Source organism: Penicillium manginii, assembly GCF_028828005.1.
Source record: "Penicillium manginii strain IBT 31320 chromosome Unknown utg000001l:1.0-3466041.0:1.0-3467806.0, whole genome shotgun sequence".
In the NCBI taxonomy this organism is placed as follows: domain Eukaryota; kingdom Fungi; phylum Ascomycota; class Eurotiomycetes; order Eurotiales; family Aspergillaceae; genus Penicillium; species Penicillium manginii.
In genome coordinates this window covers 856,569-878,574 of record NW_026643102.1, presented here as the reverse complement: position 1 = coordinate 878,574, position 22,006 = coordinate 856,569, and the positions used below count along the sequence as shown (strand labels likewise).

General features: G+C 49.0%; 11 protein-coding genes across 11 annotated transcripts; 2 read left to right on the top strand and 9 right to left on the bottom strand.

Annotated features, from left to right (window-relative positions):
- Positions 1-2,399: 2,399 nt before the first annotated feature.
- N7533_000324 (uncharacterized protein) lies at positions 2,400-3,400 on the bottom strand (the record flags this gene model as incomplete). The annotated part of the gene is made up of 4 exons (XM_057096974.1): positions 2,400-2,499; positions 2,588-2,853; positions 2,931-3,186; positions 3,258-3,400. The coding sequence occupies 4 exons, from the start codon at positions 3,398-3,400 to the stop codon at positions 2,400-2,402; spliced, it is 765 nt and encodes a 254-aa protein (XP_056965467.1).
- A 1,731-nt stretch (positions 3,401-5,131) lies between these two features.
- On the top strand, positions 5,132-6,212 carry N7533_000323 (uncharacterized protein; the record flags this gene model as incomplete). The annotated part of the gene is made up of 2 exons (XM_057096973.1): positions 5,132-5,301; positions 5,324-6,212. The coding sequence occupies 2 exons, from the start codon at positions 5,132-5,134 to the stop codon at positions 6,210-6,212; spliced, it is 1,059 nt and encodes a 352-aa protein (XP_056965466.1).
- A 127-nt stretch (positions 6,213-6,339) lies between these two features.
- N7533_000322 (uncharacterized protein) lies at positions 6,340-6,913 on the bottom strand (the record flags this gene model as incomplete). Its single annotated transcript, XM_057096972.1, has 4 exons — positions 6,340-6,478; positions 6,537-6,628; positions 6,687-6,769; positions 6,793-6,913. 4 exons carry the CDS (start codon positions 6,911-6,913, stop codon positions 6,340-6,342), a joined length of 435 nt encoding a protein of 144 aa, XP_056965465.1.
- A 552-nt stretch (positions 6,914-7,465) lies between these two features.
- N7533_000321 (5'-methylthioadenosine/S-adenosylhomocysteine nucleosidase family protein) lies at positions 7,466-10,297 on the bottom strand (the record flags this gene model as incomplete). The annotated part of the gene is made up of 1 exon (XM_057096971.1): positions 7,466-10,297. The coding sequence occupies one exon, from the start codon at positions 10,295-10,297 to the stop codon at positions 7,466-7,468; it is 2,832 nt and encodes a 943-aa protein (XP_056965464.1).
- A 200-nt stretch (positions 10,298-10,497) lies between these two features.
- On the bottom strand, positions 10,498-11,124 carry N7533_000320 (uncharacterized protein; the record flags this gene model as incomplete). Its single annotated transcript, XM_057096970.1, has 1 exon — positions 10,498-11,124. One exon carries the CDS (start codon positions 11,122-11,124, stop codon positions 10,498-10,500), a length of 627 nt encoding a protein of 208 aa, XP_056965463.1.
- A 141-nt stretch (positions 11,125-11,265) lies between these two features.
- Positions 11,266-13,266, bottom strand: N7533_000319 (Guanine-nucleotide dissociation stimulator CDC25; the record flags this gene model as incomplete). Its single annotated transcript, XM_057096969.1, has 1 exon — positions 11,266-13,266. One exon carries the CDS (start codon positions 13,264-13,266, stop codon positions 11,266-11,268), a length of 2,001 nt encoding a protein of 666 aa, XP_056965462.1.
- Positions 13,267-14,524: 1,258 nt separating this feature from the next.
- N7533_000318 (cupin domain-containing protein) lies at positions 14,525-15,069 on the bottom strand (the record flags this gene model as incomplete). Its single annotated transcript, XM_057096968.1, has 2 exons — positions 14,525-14,627; positions 14,654-15,069. The coding sequence occupies 2 exons, from the start codon at positions 15,067-15,069 to the stop codon at positions 14,525-14,527; spliced, it is 519 nt and encodes a 172-aa protein (XP_056965461.1).
- A 772-nt stretch (positions 15,070-15,841) lies between these two features.
- N7533_000317 (DUF427 domain-containing protein) lies at positions 15,842-16,355 on the top strand (the record flags this gene model as incomplete). Its single annotated transcript, XM_057096967.1, has 4 exons — positions 15,842-15,922; positions 16,004-16,109; positions 16,184-16,264; positions 16,324-16,355. The coding sequence occupies 4 exons, from the start codon at positions 15,842-15,844 to the stop codon at positions 16,353-16,355; spliced, it is 300 nt and encodes a 99-aa protein (XP_056965460.1).
- A 198-nt stretch (positions 16,356-16,553) lies between these two features.
- N7533_000316 (cupin domain-containing protein) lies at positions 16,554-17,177 on the bottom strand (the record flags this gene model as incomplete). Its single annotated transcript, XM_057096966.1, has 1 exon — positions 16,554-17,177. One exon carries the CDS (start codon positions 17,175-17,177, stop codon positions 16,554-16,556), a length of 624 nt encoding a protein of 207 aa, XP_056965459.1.
- Positions 17,178-17,697: 520 nt separating this feature from the next.
- N7533_000315 (Sirtuin family) lies at positions 17,698-18,498 on the bottom strand (the record flags this gene model as incomplete). Its single annotated transcript, XM_057096965.1, has 1 exon — positions 17,698-18,498. One exon carries the CDS (start codon positions 18,496-18,498, stop codon positions 17,698-17,700), a length of 801 nt encoding a protein of 266 aa, XP_056965458.1.
- Positions 18,499-19,419: 921 nt separating this feature from the next.
- Positions 19,420-21,724, bottom strand: N7533_000314 (uncharacterized protein; the record flags this gene model as incomplete). Its single annotated transcript, XM_057096964.1, has 2 exons — positions 19,420-20,533; positions 20,607-21,724. 2 exons carry the CDS (start codon positions 21,722-21,724, stop codon positions 19,420-19,422), a joined length of 2,232 nt encoding a protein of 743 aa, XP_056965457.1.
- Positions 21,725-22,006: the final 282 nt, after the last annotated feature.

Below are 22,006 nucleotides of genomic sequence, written 5' to 3'. Positions count from 1 at the left end.
GCTGCCTGGACCACATTCTATGTTGTTTCTGACTTTGCGGAAACGGCTCCTCACAAGGAGGGGTGAATGCTGCTGTGAGTACCTGGGGGAGTGAATTAGCCACCGCAATATGCCACGGCACAATATACGTCGAGTGGGTAGAAACAGACCGTAAGCACAAGATGGGCTCGTTGAGCTCTGACACAATACGGACAAAGTGCATTTAAGAGCGATTTGGCGATCGTCAAGTCTGTCACGACAAAAGCCGCAAGAATCGAATTATTATCACCAAGAGGAACATAGAGAAGGGTCAGGGCCGCAGTGAGAAGCATGTGAGCAATCCGCCATTCCGAACCAAACAGGAGCCCGTTCCTCTTCATATCCTCCCCCATGTATATGATATTGCGGCTGGCCTCAATACACGCGAACGCGTATTTTTGAAAGTATTCTCGTGATGAAGCATCAGATTTGTTGACTGATGCTCCGGTCAGATAGTGAAGGAACGGTCGGTAGAGATACATTTGGACGTGGCAATATGCCATGAGAAGCTCATAATTTGCCCTAAACCAAATGTTAGCTGTGTTGAGGTTTGGAAGCGATCGGTGATTACCTTTCAAAATGTGCGACGTCTTGACTGTGCTTACAGCTCTCAGGGAGATTGTCTGACCAGTTCTTCAATTGATTCTCAAAGTCCGTAACGGTTTCAAGGCTCACGGAATGACTTGAGAAGGAACCTCGTGTAGTCTTTACTGGCATTGGTGGATACAATTTTTGAATCACACGATCAAGTATGTTGTGCAGATTGATGAAGTGAAGAAAGCCAGGGCTATCCAATAGTGGCCTACTTGGTAGCAGATTGGCTCCCGAGTCGGCCTGCCTAGACGCGCTACTGTTCTGAAACCCCGCTGGCAGATCTATGTGGAAACTATCTCCGCTTATGGGGCTCGGAAGACCTGTTGATGTGCTGACGATAACCAGAAGCTGTCTAATTGACCAGCAAAGCCTTGCTTTCAACTCAGTATTGACAGCATCCTGATTCTTGCTGTCAAGCTGGTGGAGGCTCATACGCAACACCAGCGTTTGCACGTGGACAAGGGATGTGTAACAAGAATTTAGACTCGAGGTCGCCAGGAGGAACATATTCATATAGAACAGTGCTTGCAATGTCGTCAGAAGGGAGGAGTCTTCCAAATCTATAAGATCACGGCAAGTGTCGAAATAGGCCAGTCTGTCGATTCGGTCAGAAATCTGTTGCATTGCCTCTCCGTACTAGTAGATCACGACTTACCCTTCCGCGAGTCTCTCGTCCGCTGTACTTTTTGAACAGTCACTCTGTTTCTCAAAAATAATCCCCAACGCCAGCAACACATATACCAGTGGTAGATGCCTTGTTTCCTCTTCACCGTAATTCCCTTCTTCAAGCAAGAACAAGAGTTGGAAAGTATGATCGAAGAGGTCTCTTTGAACCACCTGGTACAATATATGGGCATCCAGGGCTAAATTGACCAGGTGCCTCGCTTTCTGGAGTGGGGGCAGTGGAACAGCTGCACGCGGTGCACGGTTGCACGAAAAGAAGCGCGGGGTCGGTCGTTCCAATTTAGTGAATCTCTTTTCAATATCCGACCCTGGCCATTCACCTAGTTCTGCTCGCAGTCGTTCAATAAATGCCCTATCTGCAGATGACAACACGAACCTGGCCTCCCCGCTGATGGCTTTTAACGCCGGAGTCGAATCTGTAGTAGGGACTTTGGAATCTCCGGGTATCCACACAACCTCATCCACAGCCTGTGCTGGTTCAAACGCATAGTCCATTGAAATGCTTGCAGCCACATGATGGCGACGGGTTTCTTCATCAGCCAAGGTCCTCGGTCGTTGCCGTTGCTCCTTTTCAGGTTGTGGAGAATTTCGACGCCTCTTCGGCCGTGACTCTGAATACACACATTCTTTTTGTTTCACCCATTAGCACACACGTCAGCAGGACACCAGAAGGACCGGGCATTCAAACCAAGAAAAGACTGCTTGCAGTGGTCGCATGGAATCGCACCATCGCATTTGGTTTTCATCTCATGGCACATATCACACGCCTTTTGAGTGCGCGCTCGACGGCGATGCGGGGTGCTCCCCCCTAGAGTCAATGGATGCATCTTCGCCGTGTGAGCGAAAGCCCCGCCGTTCCAGCATCACAATCGACACGAATTCTTTAATCCTGCAACCGCGCTCAAGTGTCCAACCAATGCAAAGTCTGGCAGATGATTTGTGGGATGTCGTCTTGCAAGGCCACGTGGAACGAGAATTGATGGGGTGGCTGGCCCATCGCTTACATGAGGCTTACTGCTCACGCTACACCTGCGGAATATTAAATGACCGAGCGGATGTTGAATTAAACAAAGACCTAGCGATATCTTATGGTAGACAAGAATTTATCCAAGATACTCTCCAAACCACCGCACAGCCTGGTTAAATGCGCCCTCCTTCGCAAACAGCACCTTACGATCATCGACCGCTCCCCGAACAGCGAACCTTTCATTTTCATTTCAATCAGAAAATAATTCAGACACAACATCTATGGGTAGATGCTAGATAGAATAGCTTGGAGACTCAAACTCACCCGTGTTCAACCCCGCCATAGACGGTAATCTCATAAGGCATACCCACCCGCTCAAGGATCTTTTCGGACTCGCGCCGCTTCGAGTACGGGAAAATCTCGTCTTTTTCCGCGGCCGCAATGGCAAGCGGGCCTGCAATATCCTCGAGCTCGTTGCTGTCGATGAAACTAGGGTGGGCGATAAACGCAGCGTCAACTCGAGTCTCGGCCGCTTTGAGGAAACGGATCGCGTATTTGGATCCGAAGCAGTATCCAATTGCACCCAGATTCTGGCGAGCACAGTTTCAGCTGACATTCCTCTGCTTTGGCCTTGGGGCGGCTATTCACTGGGAGATCATGTTTTCACCTTGACGTGATAATTTGTCCGCATTTCATGTATGCAAGTTTCGACTATTGGGTCTATCGCGGCTGGCAAGTGAGCTCTTTTGTTGTCCGAGTAACCGCCGGTCATCCATTTAGAGAAATCAACGGTATCCGCTTCGTCAAGTGCAACAGAATCGCCCGCGAAAAGGTCGGGCATAACCACGAAATACCCGTTGGCTGCTAGCTGGTCGACGATCAACTGGGAGTTGATGAAGCGGTGGCCAAAAACGTCGGTCAGCCTGGATTATTGTCATCAAAGTTAGTCCATTGTCATTATACTCAATTGGCCAAAGGTGGGTTGAGAGTTTACAGAAGAATTCCGCGTTCTGTGGATGAGTTGTCGGGGTACTGAACATAAGCCTCTATCTCGCCAATTTTGATGATCTTGCCGCTTGAAGAGCCCTCGTGTTTCACTCCTTTGAAGCAGCATTTGCCAGGGGGGTTGGAAGCCATTGCTGTGGTGAATCTGATAACGGTTCCTATAGTACTAGTAATCTTCGAGTTTCTCTCGGCTGGTAGTTGCGACGAAGTAGTATGTACAAGAGGTTTGGACTCTTCTATTTATGCACACGGTTTAGTTCACACTGTACCATTACTGGTAGCACCATATATACATAGATTACTAGTAGTAGTACTAGCATTGAATCCCGAGGTCGGAAAGGTTTGGCCGACTCGAGCCGGGGCCTTCTACATCTGGATGGCGCTAACCGAAGCACCGGCTTGACTTTCTCACCTACTGTGGAAGCCGGTAATTGGGTTAGATCGCCAGCTGTGCCGTCTAGAGAGCTATCTCGGATGGGTCCGTGGGTCCGTGCCTCAGCCACCTGGCAAAGAAACTAGAATAGCCAACCTTGGACCTTGAGACTATCAGCTCTCGTTCAACGGGTAGATAATGAATAAATGTCCCCTTATCGCTCAATGTCGCGTTGGGAGTGAGGGTTGGGCACTGAACTACCAATTAAGACATTACATTCGTCCTTTCACAATCATGAGCAGGATGACGGGACAAAACAGAAGCCAGTGGTGGAAAATTTAGGTAGTTTATTTTAGCAGCCCAGACTGAATTGAACTGGAATTACGGATAATCAGGATAACTGGAATAAATAGACTATCAATAGCACTTTAATAATTTACCTCCAGGGCGCGCAGCAGAAAACTAACCAAATAGTAAGTTGTGCCCCCACCAGGAGGTCTTCGAATCGTCTTAGAAGGCAATCGACTGTAGGCTCGAATAATAATCATGTTTTAGGTGGAATATCGGCCAAGGCCGGGCCTCCAGGCCGTGGAAATAGTTTTGGGTACACCATAAACCCTAGGGACTGATAGGGAGTAGGATACGAGTGGCATCTAAGGGATATCTGCCACGAAACTCTTGAATAGGTTTTTCGTTCATGTAATCCCGCAAGTTTGTATTTTCTTGCATGATATGATATATTAACCTTTAACCAGCAATTTCCTATTATTCTGGGAGATATTCGATGAAAAAAAAGAAGCTGTGAGCCTTAGCTCATCAACGTGTCGAGACGCCACGGTATGCCAGGTGACGTATGTGCTGGCAGGTGCATTTAAGTATCTGAAGTTGGCCTTGGACCTAGGTTTCTTTGGTTACGCTTGTGTGATCATTAAATGTATGAATATTGTGGACGACTCGGAAATACTAGTATGTAAATAAATTGCTGATTGAGCATAAGTCTACAAATAGCCTGAGAGCTTCCAATGTTGAATTAGAAGAATCTGGCCAAACTTGAATTCGTTTCTAAAATTATGAAAGATAGTATTTTGAATGTACTAGTAGCGCTTTGGTGTTGATTGTCAGGTGTTGAATTATATAATCGAAGGTACTAGTAATCCTCTTCCTGAGGACATTCTCCATGGTGATGGAGACATCCACGGGTGGCTCCAACTTCAAGATTTTTACCAATTCTTAATTAAATGAAATTATAAATAGGGGCATTAAATGTAAAGAAAGTTTATCATCATTAATTGTTTACCTGTCAGTATGTGCGCATCTTCTATAATTTTGTATCACTTAAAAATGGAAGTTTTTCTTTTTTTTTTTTGGTGTAGCAAATTGCTGGGAACTTTGAAGGGTAAACCTCCACGCACCGAGCCCCACACGCCACGTCCCCCACTTATATAAAGGTCCCTCGATCTCCCAACGGTGCGACATTAGGATTGTTTAGTATGGCGCCCAAAATTTTCGAAAGATTCTTCAAACGAGAGAAAAAGAGAAATGACCGCGATCGACCGTCGGCAAGTTGGCCTACAGCAATAGGAATTTCAGACTTAACGTGTGAAATCAAGGGAGACCGATTTAATGGATGGAAACTACCAATTCCAGCTCCGGGAGAAAGGTCCTTGATATCATGTAAACAGACACGCGCTGACCAACATGCGAGTGGATTCTTTGGACTACCCCCCCGAAGTGAGAAGGAGAATATACATTGAATTGATGGGGAATCGACGCGTACATATCGAATATGCGTGGATGCTGCAGTCTCCCTTTGAACCGCCAACGAAACGGGGAGGCAAACGCTGGGACTGGTGGCATAGTGTTTGTCAGGAGAATGACTCTTTTGTTCAAGATACTTACCTTGAATCGTGTCCCGACCGCGGCGACGAGAGGTGGAATGCGAGGCAGAAGGGGGTGTCAGTGAGACCAACGCCCGGGACAAAATTCGAGGGTGTTGAGTGGCTGAGGTGCTGTCAAATTGGGTATGTTGTCTTGGTCGGGCTGGGCTTGGCAATTCAAGTTTATTGTACTGACTACATTGAAATCAGGTACGAAGAAGCGCTGCAAGTTCTTTATGGAACAAATGTTTTCGTCCCACGAGAAGGGATCGACTCACCATTCATCTTGTCAAGAATGTTGTCACCCATTTGCATGCGACTTATTAAGTCCCTGGATATTACAATTGGATTTCACTCTTGGCTTGGTAGTAGCCAACACGCACAGGCCTGGGAAACAGTTTACCCTGCTCTCTTCAGGCTTCTTGAGAATGAATTTTCCTCCGTGCAGTCGCTTCGACTGACAATTCACTTCCTCAATTGGAAAAGAGCGAAGGATGCTATGACCGAGGAGAAATTGAATGAGATAATGGGACCTTGGGATCGTCTCGCCACGGGCCGAGAGTGGAAGTTCTTGCAATTATGCGTGCCCTTTGATTGGCAACTTGCAATAAAGCCGAGAGCCGAGGCTCAGAGTATATGGGAGCTTAAGCACACGGAATGGTATCATAGATTAACCTTCACTGAATGTACATGAGATATTCAGTAGGCTTTAAGCATGAGACATGAATCTAGCAGTAAGGGCCCTTTATTTCATGAGCTCATACATATATTACAAGTCTGATGCTGGAGAGACAAAAATTGAAATAAAAATCAAGTACTATCTAGTTGGTAGTTGTCGCCGGCGCTGGAGTTCCACTGGTGATTGTGGTGATAGGTCCTCTAGTTCCAATGCAAACGAAGACAGATGCTTGCAGACCTGCACAGTCCGTGTTTACAGCTGGATTCCAGCTATAAAATTCACTGTGATGATGAGGTTAGCTAGGGAAATGAGTCAGGATATGCCTAGTAAGAAACTTACGATGTAGCAATACCTGCTCGGGAGGCTATATCGCCACACCCCTCGTCCTTCTGGACATCGTAGAACCCCAGGCAACCGTCCACCATTCCAGTCTGATATAAGTTAGTGTGAAACTTGTCTTTGAATGAAGTTTTGTGCGTTAAATCCTACCTGGGTAGGAGTTGGCGTGACAGGGACCGGTGAGCCAGTGGTGATGGTTGTTGCATAGCCAGTCTCCCCAATACAAACGTATTCTTTGCTTGAAGACCCGAAAAACCTCCATTCAAGGCAGGGTTCCAGCTATACAAGTCTTTGAGTGTTACACCCGCATCTTGTGCGATTTCATAACAGTCATTGTCTGTCTCAACCTTGTAGAATCTTATATAGCCACTTGTCATTCCAGTCTTTTTTTGTGTTAGTACTGTGCGGGCTTACAATATCCCATTGAAGTTTACTGAATGGGCGATGGAGTGGCTATGCTAGTAGAGGTGGTTGTCGCAGTTGCTGTGGCAGGGAGGTGCTGGATTGACACGACCCATCGGTGGTGGTTCCAGCGATTGTCGATGAGCAAGTATCGTTGCTGGGTACTCCAACGCATATGTAAGTATCCGAGTTAAGTCCACTGCAAGTTGACTTCAGAGAAGGTTTCCAAGTCTTCAAGTCGGAAACAGAAATTCCGTTTGTCTGAGCGGTTGTTGTGCAATTGTCATAACTGATATAATTAGATTTGTCATTTGAGCGATAGATAGGGGATACGCAGTAACGAGCCAGTAGTCTGCACAGTCCGAGATAGGATCAGAGGGAGTTGTCTCACTAATTTATTTATATGTCGGAGCGGCTATGGGCCAAAGTAGCACATACGAATGAGATTCTATCTTCTTTACCGCAATCTTAAATCGACCAAGTTAAACCAAAACCAATCGGACAAACCTAGGAAATTCTCGCTCTTTTCATGACAAAATCTTACGAAAAACACCCAAAAGACTTTTATCCTCCTTCGTTGACCGGAGCACCGCCCCGTATAAGTCACTGCTATCTTTCATATAGGACAACAAGAGTTTCGCATACGATGCAGCCGTTGCCGCCGCATATCCCTGAAAGCGCTTGTTCTTGTGACTATCCGAGTAATCACATATGCCCCTGATAACAAGACAAGGTAAAGTATTCATGATACCCGCTGCTTCCATCTCGAAGCAAAGCACATCTCTCTCCATACTCCACCTGTCGCGAAGTTTTGCGTCTTTCATGACTCGATTGCCTGATGCGATGAGGCCATAGTGAATTTGCGGGCGATAGTCTGATCGACTGGGACGTTTGATGACATATGTTGCGTTGCAAAAATCGCAAGTGGCGTGCTTGGCATCATGCACATAATGGCTGGGGAATAGACGATCGTGTTCTGGGCCAGGGTAGCGGTACTCCCGCCTGCGAGCTGCGATTTCTTGAATGTAGCCCTGCAGAGGAACTTGCGATATCTCGGGATCAGATTTCATACTGCTGAGTGCAGTCATTAACAGTCGAGGAGGTGGCTGGAGAAATCCACTTCGCTGAAACTCGCCGTATTCGAGGGCTTTGCCCATGTCGTACTGAATCACACCGGGGCCCATGCTATTCGGCTTGCTAACAACGACATCGCCGAGGCGGATATCGTTCCTTGACGATGGAACACCACCACCAATGCCCACCAATAGGCAGAACTTTACCGAGAGAAAGCTTCTTCTCAAATTGGCTGCAACATCCGCCGCAGAATTCGTGCCATACTCTCCGTCTGGAAGACAGGCAGCAACAACCTTGTGTCCTTCCATGCTGCCTAGAGCGTAATGATTTGAATCCGCAGGAGACAAAGGGAGATCGGGGTGGGTTTGATCGAATAAAGCGCGAACCGCCAAGAGCTCTAAGGGTAGCGCACACACAATACCAACAGCATAGTCCTCGGGTTTGAGTGACTCCAATCGCCACCTGGTATAAGATCGGACAAGGGGCTTTGGGCACACTGGCTCATTCTCCACGGCTGCACTGTCGATAGAGATTTCTGTGGACGTTGAATCGATTTGGGAGCTGGATAGGTCAAGGACATCACTGCCAGAGCCCATCGAAAGTGAGCTAGCGTTCGTGCTTTTGATCTCAATGGTTCGGGCAAGCGGGGTTCTTTGATAGTTCGTGATTTCGTCCCTTTCAGGATTTCCGGTATCACCCCATCGCCACTGGAAGTTACGATTACATCCAAAGACAACTGCTCCATGGTGTGATAAGTTGGCAGTATGAGAACAGGTCTCTAGATTAGCTGATAGCGTGTCTGGAAATATCACCTGTACTATATCGGCGTGATCTGCGGTGGTACCAGCGCAGCCACATGGTTCAAAGACCGTATCTGAGTTGTGCCATACGAGATTCTCACTCAGACGTATGGGATTTGTCGTGAGGTCTCCCGTATATTCAAGAACCATCCTTAGATCTGATATCCCGACGGCCAGATAGTACTGATCCTTGGGAAGTGAAGCCCAGTGTGAACAGGATATGTCCGACGGTGCCAGAATCTCACCAAAATTGCGGCCTAGAAGATTGATTGCGTGAATTGACCGTGTGAAATCAACCCATGCCTTTCCCTTGGACTCAAAGGTCGCTCGTCGTGGATGGAGCGGGTCTAGTTCTGTGGCGAGATCGTGAAAGTCCCAGCCTTCGAAATGGGCTCTGGAAATAGCCTTCGTACGGTATCCACTACCATCTGGCCCGGCAGCATGTACCTGGTAATCGAATATCTGCTCAAAAATATTCAAGAAATGTGTAACTCGATCTTCAAACTTGACGTGATCGTCTTTGCCTTCATAGATCGTGAGGGCCCGATTCTTGTGGTTCAAAAGAACCGCAATAGCAAACTCGGACGCGTTTTTTGGATCAACCGTTCCCTCTTCAAAATTTTCCCACTTGAAATGACACTCTGAACTGAAGGGTCCCTTGATATCATGCAGGATCGAGGAACGCACGAGATGCAGGAGGGCGCTCGCTCCATTCAGTAACCACCCTCGCTTTGCTTCTTCGTCCCAGAGGACAACGGACTTTTGGACGAACCATCTCAGTTTCCGAAGGTAACCACCTCTAGAAACATGAAGTGGGGTATCTTTGTACCCCACTAAGAAGGCTGCACCGCTTTTTATCATCTGTCCATTATAAATGAACGCCTGGCTGAGAAGTCCATCATCACGTAGCCTTGGAAGATGGGAGCCTGATATGCCATACGCTGCATCTCGTGTGCCTAAAAAGTTATGCGTGTTAGTAGAAGAAGCATAGAGATTTCGACAAATCATACCTGCAAGATGTTTTACACTTGTACACCAGCCTAGAATGTGACGGGCCTGTGATAGCAGAGAGGGTGACAATTCTTGAACAGGAAGCGCTGTGCTGTCGAGGTATGATATTCGATCGCCGTTTCTGTTGTGAACCAAATGCCACACAATCATCTCTTTATGATTCTCAGTTGGGATAAGCATGGAAGAAAATCCTTTGATGACCACACTCCCCAGAAAGGTGTTCACATAATTTGCTTGTGCAAGGCGAGCCATCATAGGAAGTAGAATATCAAGACCTTTCACTGTCCCTACTTCAGGTCGTCGGGATATTGGGAAGCCTTCAACGACCACACCGCTTCGAAAAAGATCGTGCCAGCACTCTCCGTTGACTTTGGAAAAAGGTTCCACATGCTTCATTGCAAACAATATATCTGCGCTGAACTCGGTAGCGTTCTGCTTCTTGCCACCCTGACTTTGATTAGGAATTGTTGTCATATTGCTAACTTGAGGTTGACAATATACGACTTGATCAGGCTGGCATGAAGAACGAAGAGCTGATCCTAGCCAGGAGAGCTGCTCCCCTACCTCGGCAATTGAATAGGCGGAGCCCACGACTTGAAACACGGTCTTGGGACTCTTTGACGCCTCGGGAGGATGGAACCAAGCGACAAGATTTGTACCATCAGGCAGGTTGCCTAAATGCCAATTAGTAAACAAGAAGATAAATGCCCCCTTCGATATGATGGTTTACCCGCGGCCGTTTCCCCTGGTCTGATTCTTAACAAAGCCTGCAGTAACTGAAGCATTTTTCCTGCAGAAGATGGCCACGTCTGATGAAGATATTGTGCGCAAGTCAGCGCCTGGGCTGCTTCGCGTGAGCCAGTGAGTGTGATGACTAGAGGGAGCGCTTCAGCATTGCCCTCGCTGTATTCCTGATCCTCCAGGAAGGAAAGCAAGTCCCAGTCCAAAGTATATGTGATTCTATAAGACGGCACAGATTCTCGTCTGCTAAGGCAGAGCTGGGACGGTAGAGCTTGCAAGATTGCACTGGCAATGTTTGCCATTATATCTGGATTTGATGGTTCGAGAAGACAACGTCTCTGAATATCGCCAAGGAGCCATTCATACGCTGGGGTCTCGAGAACACACTCGCGATATTTCTGTAGCTCTGGCATGACAGGGTCAGCATCGGGATTGGATTCCTCGCCTATTTCGATTAGTGGGAGGAGAAGCTCAAGGGGTTCGAAAGGATCAGCCTCATCATCACTTGCAAAGTCCGCCTCATGTCTCAACCAGAGTTGCAACTTCTCATCCAGTGGCATATTGTCATGCACAATGGACTCTGTTTCTGTGGATGGACTGTCCAGTGAATTATTCAATGCATTGACTATTTCACTTTACAAAGATTGTCAGCCAGAAATATCATACTAAGACCCCGCCCGAAAGCGATATCCAAGAACTTACTATCTGTATTTGTGAATGAACACAGTCACGTCTCGCTGGACCTGTTGCGATGAGCTAGTACACCCTAGTCTCAATGAAAAGGCTTTTAGGCAGCCAGGCATGGCATCAGCGACGCGCTTGATGGATGCAGAGTCTAATCGGAAGGTAGATATGACTCTGAAAAGCTCATGAGCGAGCTCATTAACATAACTATCTTTGATCGAGGCATCCACGGTCAAGGTATCGGAATATATTGTTCGAAGATCTTCTGTCTCCAACTCCAATTCTGAAGATGTTGGTGTCGTGGCAGCTGTCGGGGCTGTTAAGGCATTTTGACTGTCTAGAGTGGAAGGTTGACCTGCAGAAAATACTCGCTCGGACGCATATTGAGACACCGACCCTATTGTGGCAGAGAAATTTTGGTCCACACTGAGTGGTTTAGTCAAGGAAAAGTCCACGGCATCTGATTGATTCAGTGATATGGGACTTTCTAGGCTTTGTGGGTCTAATTCGATGTCGCTAATTTGTTCCGTGAGGCCAGGTATGGATGGCGAGTTGGGCAAGCTTGGAATCGTGAGAGGCGGAGGGAAAAGACTACGTGGGAGCTCTTGCGGTTTCTCCTGGTCAGTCGGCGTGTCAGGGGACGCTTGCGAGGTGACAATGCCTAGCACGTCCTGGTCGGTGGTGGTTTCCTCCTGGACAGGGTCTAATTCGATGTCGCCGATTTGCTCCAGCACCAGGCGAGCCTTGGCCAGGCAATTACCAGCGGCGCGGACGCAATCCGTTGCAGCGACAACCATTCGCTTCCCCTCATCTGGCATGAAGACCAGGTCATCGTCGTGAGATTTGGCAGGCCGGAACACGTCTCCCGCGGCGTGGACCAGCTCTATGAGATTCTCATTCATCGACTTACGTGCCTCATTCAGGAGCGCACTTCGCTGGGCATCATGCCCACAGATGGCCTCGATCGCATTCAGAAAAGTCCAGCAAGACTGCACGGCCTGCTGGGTGGTTATTGCCAGCTCAGTTGACGAGTGTGACTGCATGTGAAGGCCAATGAAACTTCCCAACACACCTAGAAAAGCATCATACGAGGTCCCCAGACGCTCCGACACAAGATTCTGCGCACGAACGGCTGACGAGGGACCAGAAAGCGAGACCTGGTGGGATACCGGGACATTCTTTGTCGACATAGACATGAGACGAGACTGCTGATCCAGTGTCTCGGTTCGCATCGACGTGCCGCTGAAGTCCATACGACTGGGGCTCATCTGCCGAGACTCATTTCGTCCGGTGCAAGTATCGGAAGTCGGGGCAGGGTCAGCCAAGGAGAATGTCGCGGATGCTGGCGTTGGGGGCAGATCGTATTGGGTACCTGCCGCCTCCATCTCTGCAACTGTCCTACTTAGACCAACCTCCTGGTCCCAGACATCGAGGAAGCGAACACCACGGGTGACAATCTTGAAAGCTTTGAGGAGCATCTCATCCAGAATACCCTCAACCTCATCCTCCGCCGGCGCGTCATTAGCAACATCTTGAAACCTTCTGGCGGTCTTGACGAGCGATGAAAGATCAGAAAGCAAGGCCTTGCGGATTCGGCGAAGCCCATCATGGTTCTTGACGAGGAGTGCTTCTCTAGTTAAGCACTCAGACTTTTCCAGAAGGAAACGAACACCAGAAATGAGGCCTCGCATCAGGTCTTGATTACCGAAATCCTTTGTTGATGAGCCACATCCATCTAGGATAGTGTCCCAAAAGACTTTCAGTGCCTTCAACAAGGGGCGCATAGGGAGTTGATCATATTCTTCGCAATAATTGGTAGGGAACCAGCCTCGATTCCCAGAATCTAACGAGGTTCCGTCGGCCCAGTCATTGGTGTGAACGGAGTGAACCATGATGATATTGCCCTGATCTAATGGAAGGGTGATCGTCGGTGGAGAGACATATTCTGTGGAATGAAAAGGATAGAAGGCGCGCAGGTATTTATGAAAGACGGCTCTCGAGGCCTCGGGTTGTTCCATATTGTGTTCAGGTTCAGTTATTCCATACGGTGTTAAATGGCGTAGTTACAGAAGAGAGCCAACGTAGAGCGAAGGATTATACAAACCCGTAACATTAAGAACGAGGTGGTGTCAAAATAGACAAAATTCAGGATGAGGCAACTGCGGATGGTGGGACTGCGCTGCTTACCTAGCCTAACTCCTGAGCGGGGTTGAGGCTGAAGCCGCTCACCTCACTAGTGTACCGTAACGCCACCAGCCAGCCTGCACCCTGCTTTGCTAGGGAGGAGAAATTATTTCCACAGCCTAAAGCTTTAGATGAAGTGTTTAGAGCCTGTCTCGTAGCCTGACAAGATTTTCCATTATTTGCCCAAGGCGATCAGCCCGGAACAGCCCACATTAGGAACTGGCGTGAGGTCGTACGCGTTACAACGCAACTCGTGGAATTTGTAACGCTCCATTCTGTTGTCGCGGGTTTGCCTAACTTCTCGATCTCACTGGCGGGAAACACATTGGAATTGTTAACCGCACCTTTCGTATAACTATCCAAAATGTCCCCAGACACATTCTGGGGGAATCGAAGGACAAATTCTGAAGAAAGAGGTAGCAGTAGGTGCCTACCACAGGTTGCTAGAATTTGGAAGGAGAATTAGCTTTAACGTTGATATCCACGCGATGTTGGTGGTTTCTGGACAACAAACGCACTGATTATGCCCAACGCGACATTGAAGTCAGCCTCGCCGTTTTGAAGGAAAGAAGGTGCCGAGTGGAAGAAGGTGTCTACTTGAGCACGTGAACCCATTGTGTACAAAGAAACGATCTTCCACTTTGGGATGAAGTTGTAATGTAAACGAGGAAGGTGCGGTTAGCTGATGCCTGAGGCAGGTGACTTGTAAAATTTGTTTCCGGGGTAGCAGCGAGGGTAATTGGTATAATGGAGTGGATTATGGGCTGGAATACACAATGGAAATGCCAACAGGGCAGAATCGGCGGGTGTAGGGTCACTTTTTGCAAGTCGGACCTCGGGGAGCGAAGCGGAATGGTAGAAGCATGATGTAACTATATTATCGGGTATGTTCTGAAGATCGATCATACTAGTTTATTGTCTGCTAAAACTATGAACCGGAATTCTACAGGTACAAATGACCTCTAAGACCCCCATCATCCATTACCCTCGAATTTCCAGTATATCCCCTTGCCTCTATGGAGCGCCACGCCGGAGCAAATGAAACTGAACAATTCCCATATGGACATTCCAAGCACATCCACCAGATCCATCTCACTCCTCCTCAGGATCATAAATCGGCCCAGCAGGCGTCTTCTCCAACCTCACCCCATCCTCTGTAACAACCTCCTGACTGGGCACAACAACGCCAAAAATCCTAGCAACTTCCTTTCCCCGATTAACCCATTCATGATTCGTCCCCGACAAACAACAACATCATGCGGCTGCAGAATCTTCTCCACACCCCCATCCGTAATCAACCCCACCGTGCCGGTCAAGATGACAAAATAGTCCAGGCTCAGGGTCCGATGCATCCACCCCGCTTCAGCAGGTGGGAGATCGATAATTCGACAAGAGGGCCCCTTTGTATCGGCCAGTGGGACGAGAGTCTTGTGTGGATCGGGGAGCTGGAGCATATTATCTGCGGGAAAGCTGCGGGAGCGGTGGATTTGGATCACGCCGAAGCCCGAGTTGGAGTCTGGGGTTGTGAAGGCTGGTGCGGTTTTGGGGTCGTAGGGGGTAAGGTATTCATCGGTCACGAAGGAGGCTTTGCCTTTCTTGTCGTGTTCGGCGATTATGCGGCGGATTGGGGTGTCCATTTTGGAAACGGAAATGGCTGGAGGATTGGAAACTTGTTTGAAGTGTTTTGATTTTCCTGTGTACTTTTTCAATGAATACATTGTCCGTGGCTTTTATAGTCCTCCGAAGCCGTGTAGCTCTAAATTGATTGATAATCTTCCATTTATCATCATGGGGCGATAGAATGGATCATAACAGATACTTACCCAAATGGACTGTTTTTTGCTGATCAATATTGGGGCTGAATGTCGGACTTTGCTTGTTTAGTGTGGCCTTGCAGCCTTGCGTGCTTGGCGGCCCCTACCCCTGGCTGACAAATTGAGGAAAACTGGGGCTGCCAGGTGTAAGGCTCGGTGTTAAATTGGATAAATGCCGAATGTGCGAAGTTCTTAGGAAATGGAATCCACGAAGGATGAAGGATTTCCTTCTGAAACGCGGAAATTAATTGGCGGATTCTCTATCTGTAGCATGAGGTAATCTACATTGTGGCCTGAGGCACCAGGGCATCAAGGTACCAACACTCGCTCTATCAAATCGATACACAACCTTGGACGTTCGGATTGCAATATTGAAGTAAAAGGTTTATTATGAATCTTTCAATATGAGCAAGCATCATCAAGTCATAAGCTCACCGAATGTATCATTAACCCGAATGATGACCGACTCGGAAGACAGGGATCGGCACTTCCCCGCAGTGACGCTATCTCTCAACAACACCTCAAACATCACACCGATAGCCAACGACGAACTTGAAGAACACCAACTAGAAGAAGTACAGTCAAAAGCGCAAAAATGACCACCGCCGAAGCTAAGCTAGGCGATCTCGTTCTGGCCTCGGCCTCCAGCTGGGAAGAAGTCGAAGGGAACATCTACGTATGATATGATCCATTCCAGCCCAGATTCCAACTCAGGCAGCTAGAGATACTATGGGACTATCAGTATTGACAAACTCAGTTCCCACGCTCTTCTATCCAGGATAACGCCGTCTTCGTCAAGACAGATAGCACGACCTTTTGTCCATGGAAAGGAACTGCAAACTACTACCGCATCAATACGGCAGGTGAGAAATACCCGAACTTGATTGGGTATCAATATCAAGTTGGTTGGAGATCACATATTGACAGAGACATATAGATACAAGTGTCGAAGATGCAGCGTGGTACTATGCAGAGCCGTACGAAAAGGCGAAGAACATCAAGGATCACATTGCTTTCTGTATGTATTCCCAGCAGTGAAATCTGCCAGTGATTGAGGACTGACCAGCTTTGAAAAAGACAAATCCAAGATTGAAATCACGGTAAAATGAGTTGAAGTGGCATACTCCGAGCCCTTGTGTAGTAGGGTAGATCTGAAGACTCGGAGGAGAGAAATACACGAGGTTACTAGTATTACATACGGAGCATCAAGAAGTATCATGATCTTCCTGCAAAGTGTAGATATCATCCCAGAATCGCACATATCTATCCAAATCCACCAGCAGAACATAACACAATCCCTCTCAACCTCAACCTCCATCTCCATATCTATCAGCATCGCCACCACCCCCCTCATCCCCCTTCCCCTCCCCATCTCCATCGTCCTTGTCAAACCCCTCATCATAAACCTCCGCCTCCAACTCCCTCCCCTTAACAACAACCCTACGCATCGGCAAAAAAACAAACAACATCCTAGACCACCTCTCCCGATCAACATTCCGAAACGAATGCGCCGTCCCCCGCTGAACACAAACATCTCCCCGGCCCAGTCTCCTCGTCTCCCCCGAATCCAGCACAAGATCAACACACCCCTCAACCACAATCCCATAATCAAGACTAACGGTCCGATGCATCGGCGTCACCTTGCCAGGCCGTAAATCAATCATCCGAAACACAGTCCCGTTCTCAACCGTTATACCCGGAGGCTGGTGCAGGAATTCGTCGTACATTGCAATGTCGCTTTCGTCGGATGTATTTGCTGGTGTGGAGGTTGTTGAGTATAACAGGGCGATTTCTCCGTCTGTGCCTGCTGGTGTGCTGGGCATGTAGTCTGGTACTTGGGCGTGGGAGACGAAGACGGCTTCGCCGTCTGTGCTGTGGGTTGTTATGTAGCGGTGGATGTGTGGGAGGGGATTTTCTGGATGGCAGACCATTTTGGTGGAGGAGGTGGGAGTTGGTAGTTTTTTGTTCTTGTAAGAAAGGTCTGGAGAGGGGTCCGAAGCCTGAAGCTTGAAGCTTGGGGACAACCTCAGACTGGACGAGCGGGATAGGCTTGTAGATGGACTCGGATGGATTGCAACCCGCGGCTGTCATCCCATCATGATTGCATCATTGAGAATATAAAAAGGTGTTAGTTCCGAGTCCGTAAAGACCTCTGAGTCCGGAGTGGTCGTTGCGATTCCTATAAAATAGAAAATATTGGGAGGCGGCTATTCTGTATGTTCTCATTCTGTACATCCAGCCGATGCCGTACATCACTCCGCCCGATCAGCCATCATCTTGGCAAACTTATCAGAAAGATGACCCTCCAACATCCTCTTATGACCCTGTGAGATTCCCAACCTCGCATCCATCTGCTCCGCAGCCTTCGCAATACAAGCATCCAAATCAGGACCATCCATTGACTCCGGCTTAGTCTCAGCACCACCAACCTCCCGCCAAAGATCCTCCAGTTCATCCCTCCACCCAAGCGCATCCGCAAACTGACAAACCCCCCTCATCACAAGACCCTAAAAGAAGCACATCATCCTCCCTGGAGCCCAAATCCCCCGCCTTCTCCATATTAATCAACACCCTGGGCACACCAGCTGCTATCTGTCTCGGTATCGTCGAGCAAGGCGCTACCCGCAAACTAGTCCCCAAAACAAGCATGCACTCCGCCTCGGATATAAGGTGAATCTTCTCATCGAATGCAGACGGTAAATTCTCGCCGAAGAACACCACGTCTGGCTTTATCGCCCCACCGCAGCCTGCTTCCAGACAGTACGGGACTTCGCCGGCATTGATGGCTTTCTCCATAAGTTCATCCGGGTATGAAGCCTTGCACGTCCAACAATGCTGACTTTTCCAACTCCCATGGACAGCGAGAACTTTCTCAGCCGGAATACCGGCTTTTTCTTCCAGGTTGTCGACATTCTGCGTGAAGAGGAAGTGGAGTATATTCTTTTTGGCCAGTAGGGCTAGGAATGCGTGGGAGAGAGTTGGTTTGAGGTTTGCCGGGTGGCGTGCGCGGGCGATGGCGTAGAATGGTTCTGGTGAGTGCGAGAAGTAGCTTATGTGGAAGAGGGCTTCTGGGTATGGTAGGTTGAGTGGTGCTAGTTTGTCGTATAGGCCTGTTGTTGGGGATCGGAAGTCGGGGATTCCGGCTGATGTGCTGATTCCTGCGCCTGTTAGGACGACTATGCGGGTTATTTGGCCGGTTTTGATGCGGGTGGCGAGGGATTGGATTGTTGGGTTTGGCTGAGGGGAAGACATTGGATTGGACATTTGAACGAGTGAAATGGTAAGGTGAAGCTGTCAGCGTGGTGGGGTCAATTCTGAAAGTAAACAAGACATCATGTGATGAGGCTGACATGGAAATGAAACCTCGTTTTTGGGATGAGGATAAGCCTGCCCCACAGGCCCGCAGTAGAGAAACAAGTGAATCCCATTACTCAAAAGCCACTCGCAGAGCAAGATACAAAGAGCAGGTGATGTGTGGTAGCAGACAAGAAAAGAAAAGAAATTGAGGAGAAGAGCAAGAAGAGACAGACGGAATTAAGCACAGATGATGCGCAAACACCATAACAATACAAGCAACCATCCAGTTCCAGATAGAGCGACCGCGATGATCGATGAGAGATGATTTTTTCTACATTGGTTGGTTTCAACATTCAGCGCTTCTGCATTCCTTTTGTCCTGCAACACCACTCAAATAACCGTATGGGCGACCATCGGTTCAGTAGAAGATGCGGCATCAATTTTTTTTCATTAGAGATGGCTGACCCGTCAGGACTCGTGTCTAGGTGCGGTAGGGTTAGTGTTAGTCCGTGTGGTTTAGCTGGGTTGGATGGATGGGGTCTTACTCAATAAGGGCACTGCCAGAAATACTCATCCTGAGTACGATTTACAGGAGTGTCCAAATGTACACGAAGACTGCGTGCTCCTTCCTTAGTTACTTTTACACCGTCCAGCATACCATTACCATACAAAAGGTCCCATTCAATCACCACAAAAATGATATTCATTAGAAAGTTAATTATTCTATTTCATTGGCATTAATGAAGCCTAACCTGTAGGCCGCGCAACTTTGTCTATATTACAGAGTAGAGATAAGAGTGATGTTATAGACGGCGATAGCCAGTAGGGAAGTAGGTACTTACTGCAAAGTGGCAGCTACAGACTGCCGTGCCCGCTTCACTCGCAGGGCCCTGTTGTATTATTCAGCTCTGCTAGCATCTCGATCCACTCGGGTGTATCTAGGCCAGCCTGGGCACTTCCATCCAGCATCTCCGTCCACAAGTCCTCCAGTGGAATGTAGGCAGCTGGGTTCACTGCCTCGTAATTCTGCGTAGGAAGGGGGAAGGGCTGGGATGGGGAGAGGTAGCTGGCCCTGGCTCCAACTCCATGCATGGTCGACGTCGGCATCATGACTTGGGACTGGAACTGGGGCTGGGGCTGGGGCTGGGGCTGCGTGTTGAAGGAGCATGCTCCATCGGACCCACTCCCCGACAACTCAGTCTGTGCAGCGAGTCGCTTTTCCTGTTTCCAGTGTTTTCGGAGAATACCCATCATGGCATTGATGCCTTCTCGCGCGACGGATGACGACTGCTGTGCGCGGCTGAGCATCCGGCATGCACTCAGTACCTCTTCCTTCCTCTTTTCGGCGAGGATATCGTCCCAGTTGAAACAGACGTCGATGAGGAGTATGACCGCCGCCATGAAGACGTGATGCATAACCGCCCAGAAGAAAGAGCTATTCGGCGAGAAGAATGGTTCTTCTTCGTCCATTATCCGCTTTACCTCCAACACCTTCCGCGCAGACTGTAAGGAAACGACGTGCGAGTACGAGTATCGCGGATCTCTGGCCCCGCGAACAAAATACTGACGGTGCAGACGGCAAAGACGGGAGTGAAAGCCTTGCTGGATGAAGGCGCGTTGCCAGGCGATTGCCGGTCGATCGCGGTAGAGATCGCTGTATTCCCGGCGCGCGGTCTGATCGTAGCGGAAGTAGGCGGGGAGTTCGGCGTGCGCGTCGTGTAGCTTCCTGTCTAGTTCGAGGATCTTTTCGTAGGCGACTTCTACTCCGTCGAGATGTTCGGGTCCGGCTTTTTCGACGATTTCGCGGCATACTTCCGCTAGGCGTAGGCGGGAGTGGGTGTATGACATGCATGTTGGGGTTGATAGTGGGTGTCCTGTTTCGTTGGAGTCGAGGTCTTCGTCTTCGATGTTCAGTGGTCTGCGAACGTGCATGTTGTTGGGGTGGATTGTGTATGTCCATTGTTGCGGGCCGCTGAGGAATCCGATTAACCTGTGACAATGGGTTAGCATATGGGATGGAAATCGACAGCGTAGAGCGGTGATCGAAAAGGATGCTGACTTACCAGTCGTACGAGGCCAGGTCCCACCATAGCCTTCGCTTTAACTCGACTTCCGTTCTATCGTAGCCGTTTCGCTTTCGTTCCTCTAAATGCGATGCGTTGTCCATCGCGTGGAGTCCCAGGGCTTTGGCTTGACTAACCAGCGCGCCATGGACGAAGAAGGAGCTCACAGACGGGCTGAGGGTATTACTGGAGAGATGATGAGCGATTATCATGGTCGCCTGGAGGCCCTCGATGGTGGGATATGCGATGTAATTAGCCTGGATCAGAGCGGCACCGGCGAGGAATGCGATCTCTGAACTACATATCTCGGCAAACTCTGCGGATTCGGTGGGGAGAAGCTGGTAGAAGAGGGCGGAGGCGATGATACTAAACAGTAAAGCAAGATGGTTCAAATTGACCGGTTCATTTCTAGCTGCACTTTCATAGATGGCATGGATGTCTCGCTTCGTGCGACTAGCGACTATCAAATGATACTGGTAGTCGAGGTGGTTGAAATAAAATGCCAACAGGCCCAGAGCTTCGGTCTCGGAGGGCAACAAGGCGGGAAGATGGATGTTGGCGGGGTTTTCATTTGAAGCGATGCGACCGCCGCGGACGAGAGTGAGAAGGTTGCCGGATATGGTGCTTGGACATGGCTGGGGAAATTCAGGTCGTTGGTGATGGGTCAATCCACCTCGTATGGGGATTGGGGCGGCGGAAGGGACTCGATGCGCCATGACAATAGTCTCCAGCCAGTCGGCCGTGACGAGGGGCTCATTCCGGTCATGTCTTGAGTGTGGTCGACCTTCTTGGGGCTGTCCTTGTACGGATGAGGATGCCAGCGGAAAGATAGCTCTGGGATCGGCATCGGTATTGGCATTGGAATGGGTGGGCCTCTCCTCCGACTGGCTGTCTGGTTTCACTCCGGGGCTGGAGGCTCCATGGCCATAGCTTCCATAGCTACAGATGAGTTTCCGGGCAGAACAACTACTGCATGGCTGGTTTCGATCGCATTTGAGTTTCTTTTTGCGACATGATTCGCATGAGACAGGGTCTTGTCGGGGCTGTTTTCTGGTGGCGCCAGTGCCAGTGCCAGTGCCAGTGGTTGGATGCATTCCGGGGGAGGGTTTACGCTTCATCTTGGCAGTGGGGCCGAATGGTATAAAGACGGACCAGAAGCAGGGCTGAAGGCTGAGTATTGCTGAGCATAGAAAAGTGACCGGGTCGTCAGCGGGGTGGAGAAAGAAGGCGAAGGGGTCAATTGCAGTTAATGTTTGTCTCAGGGTGATGTTGTCGTTCGGGGGAATTATCGGAGTCGGAGAAGAAGAGAAAAGACAAAAGACCGAAGACCGAAGACCGGAGACTCCGTGCTGATATCCGTTGTGAATTGTGGTGGTACGAGATAGTACAGAGCTAGGCCA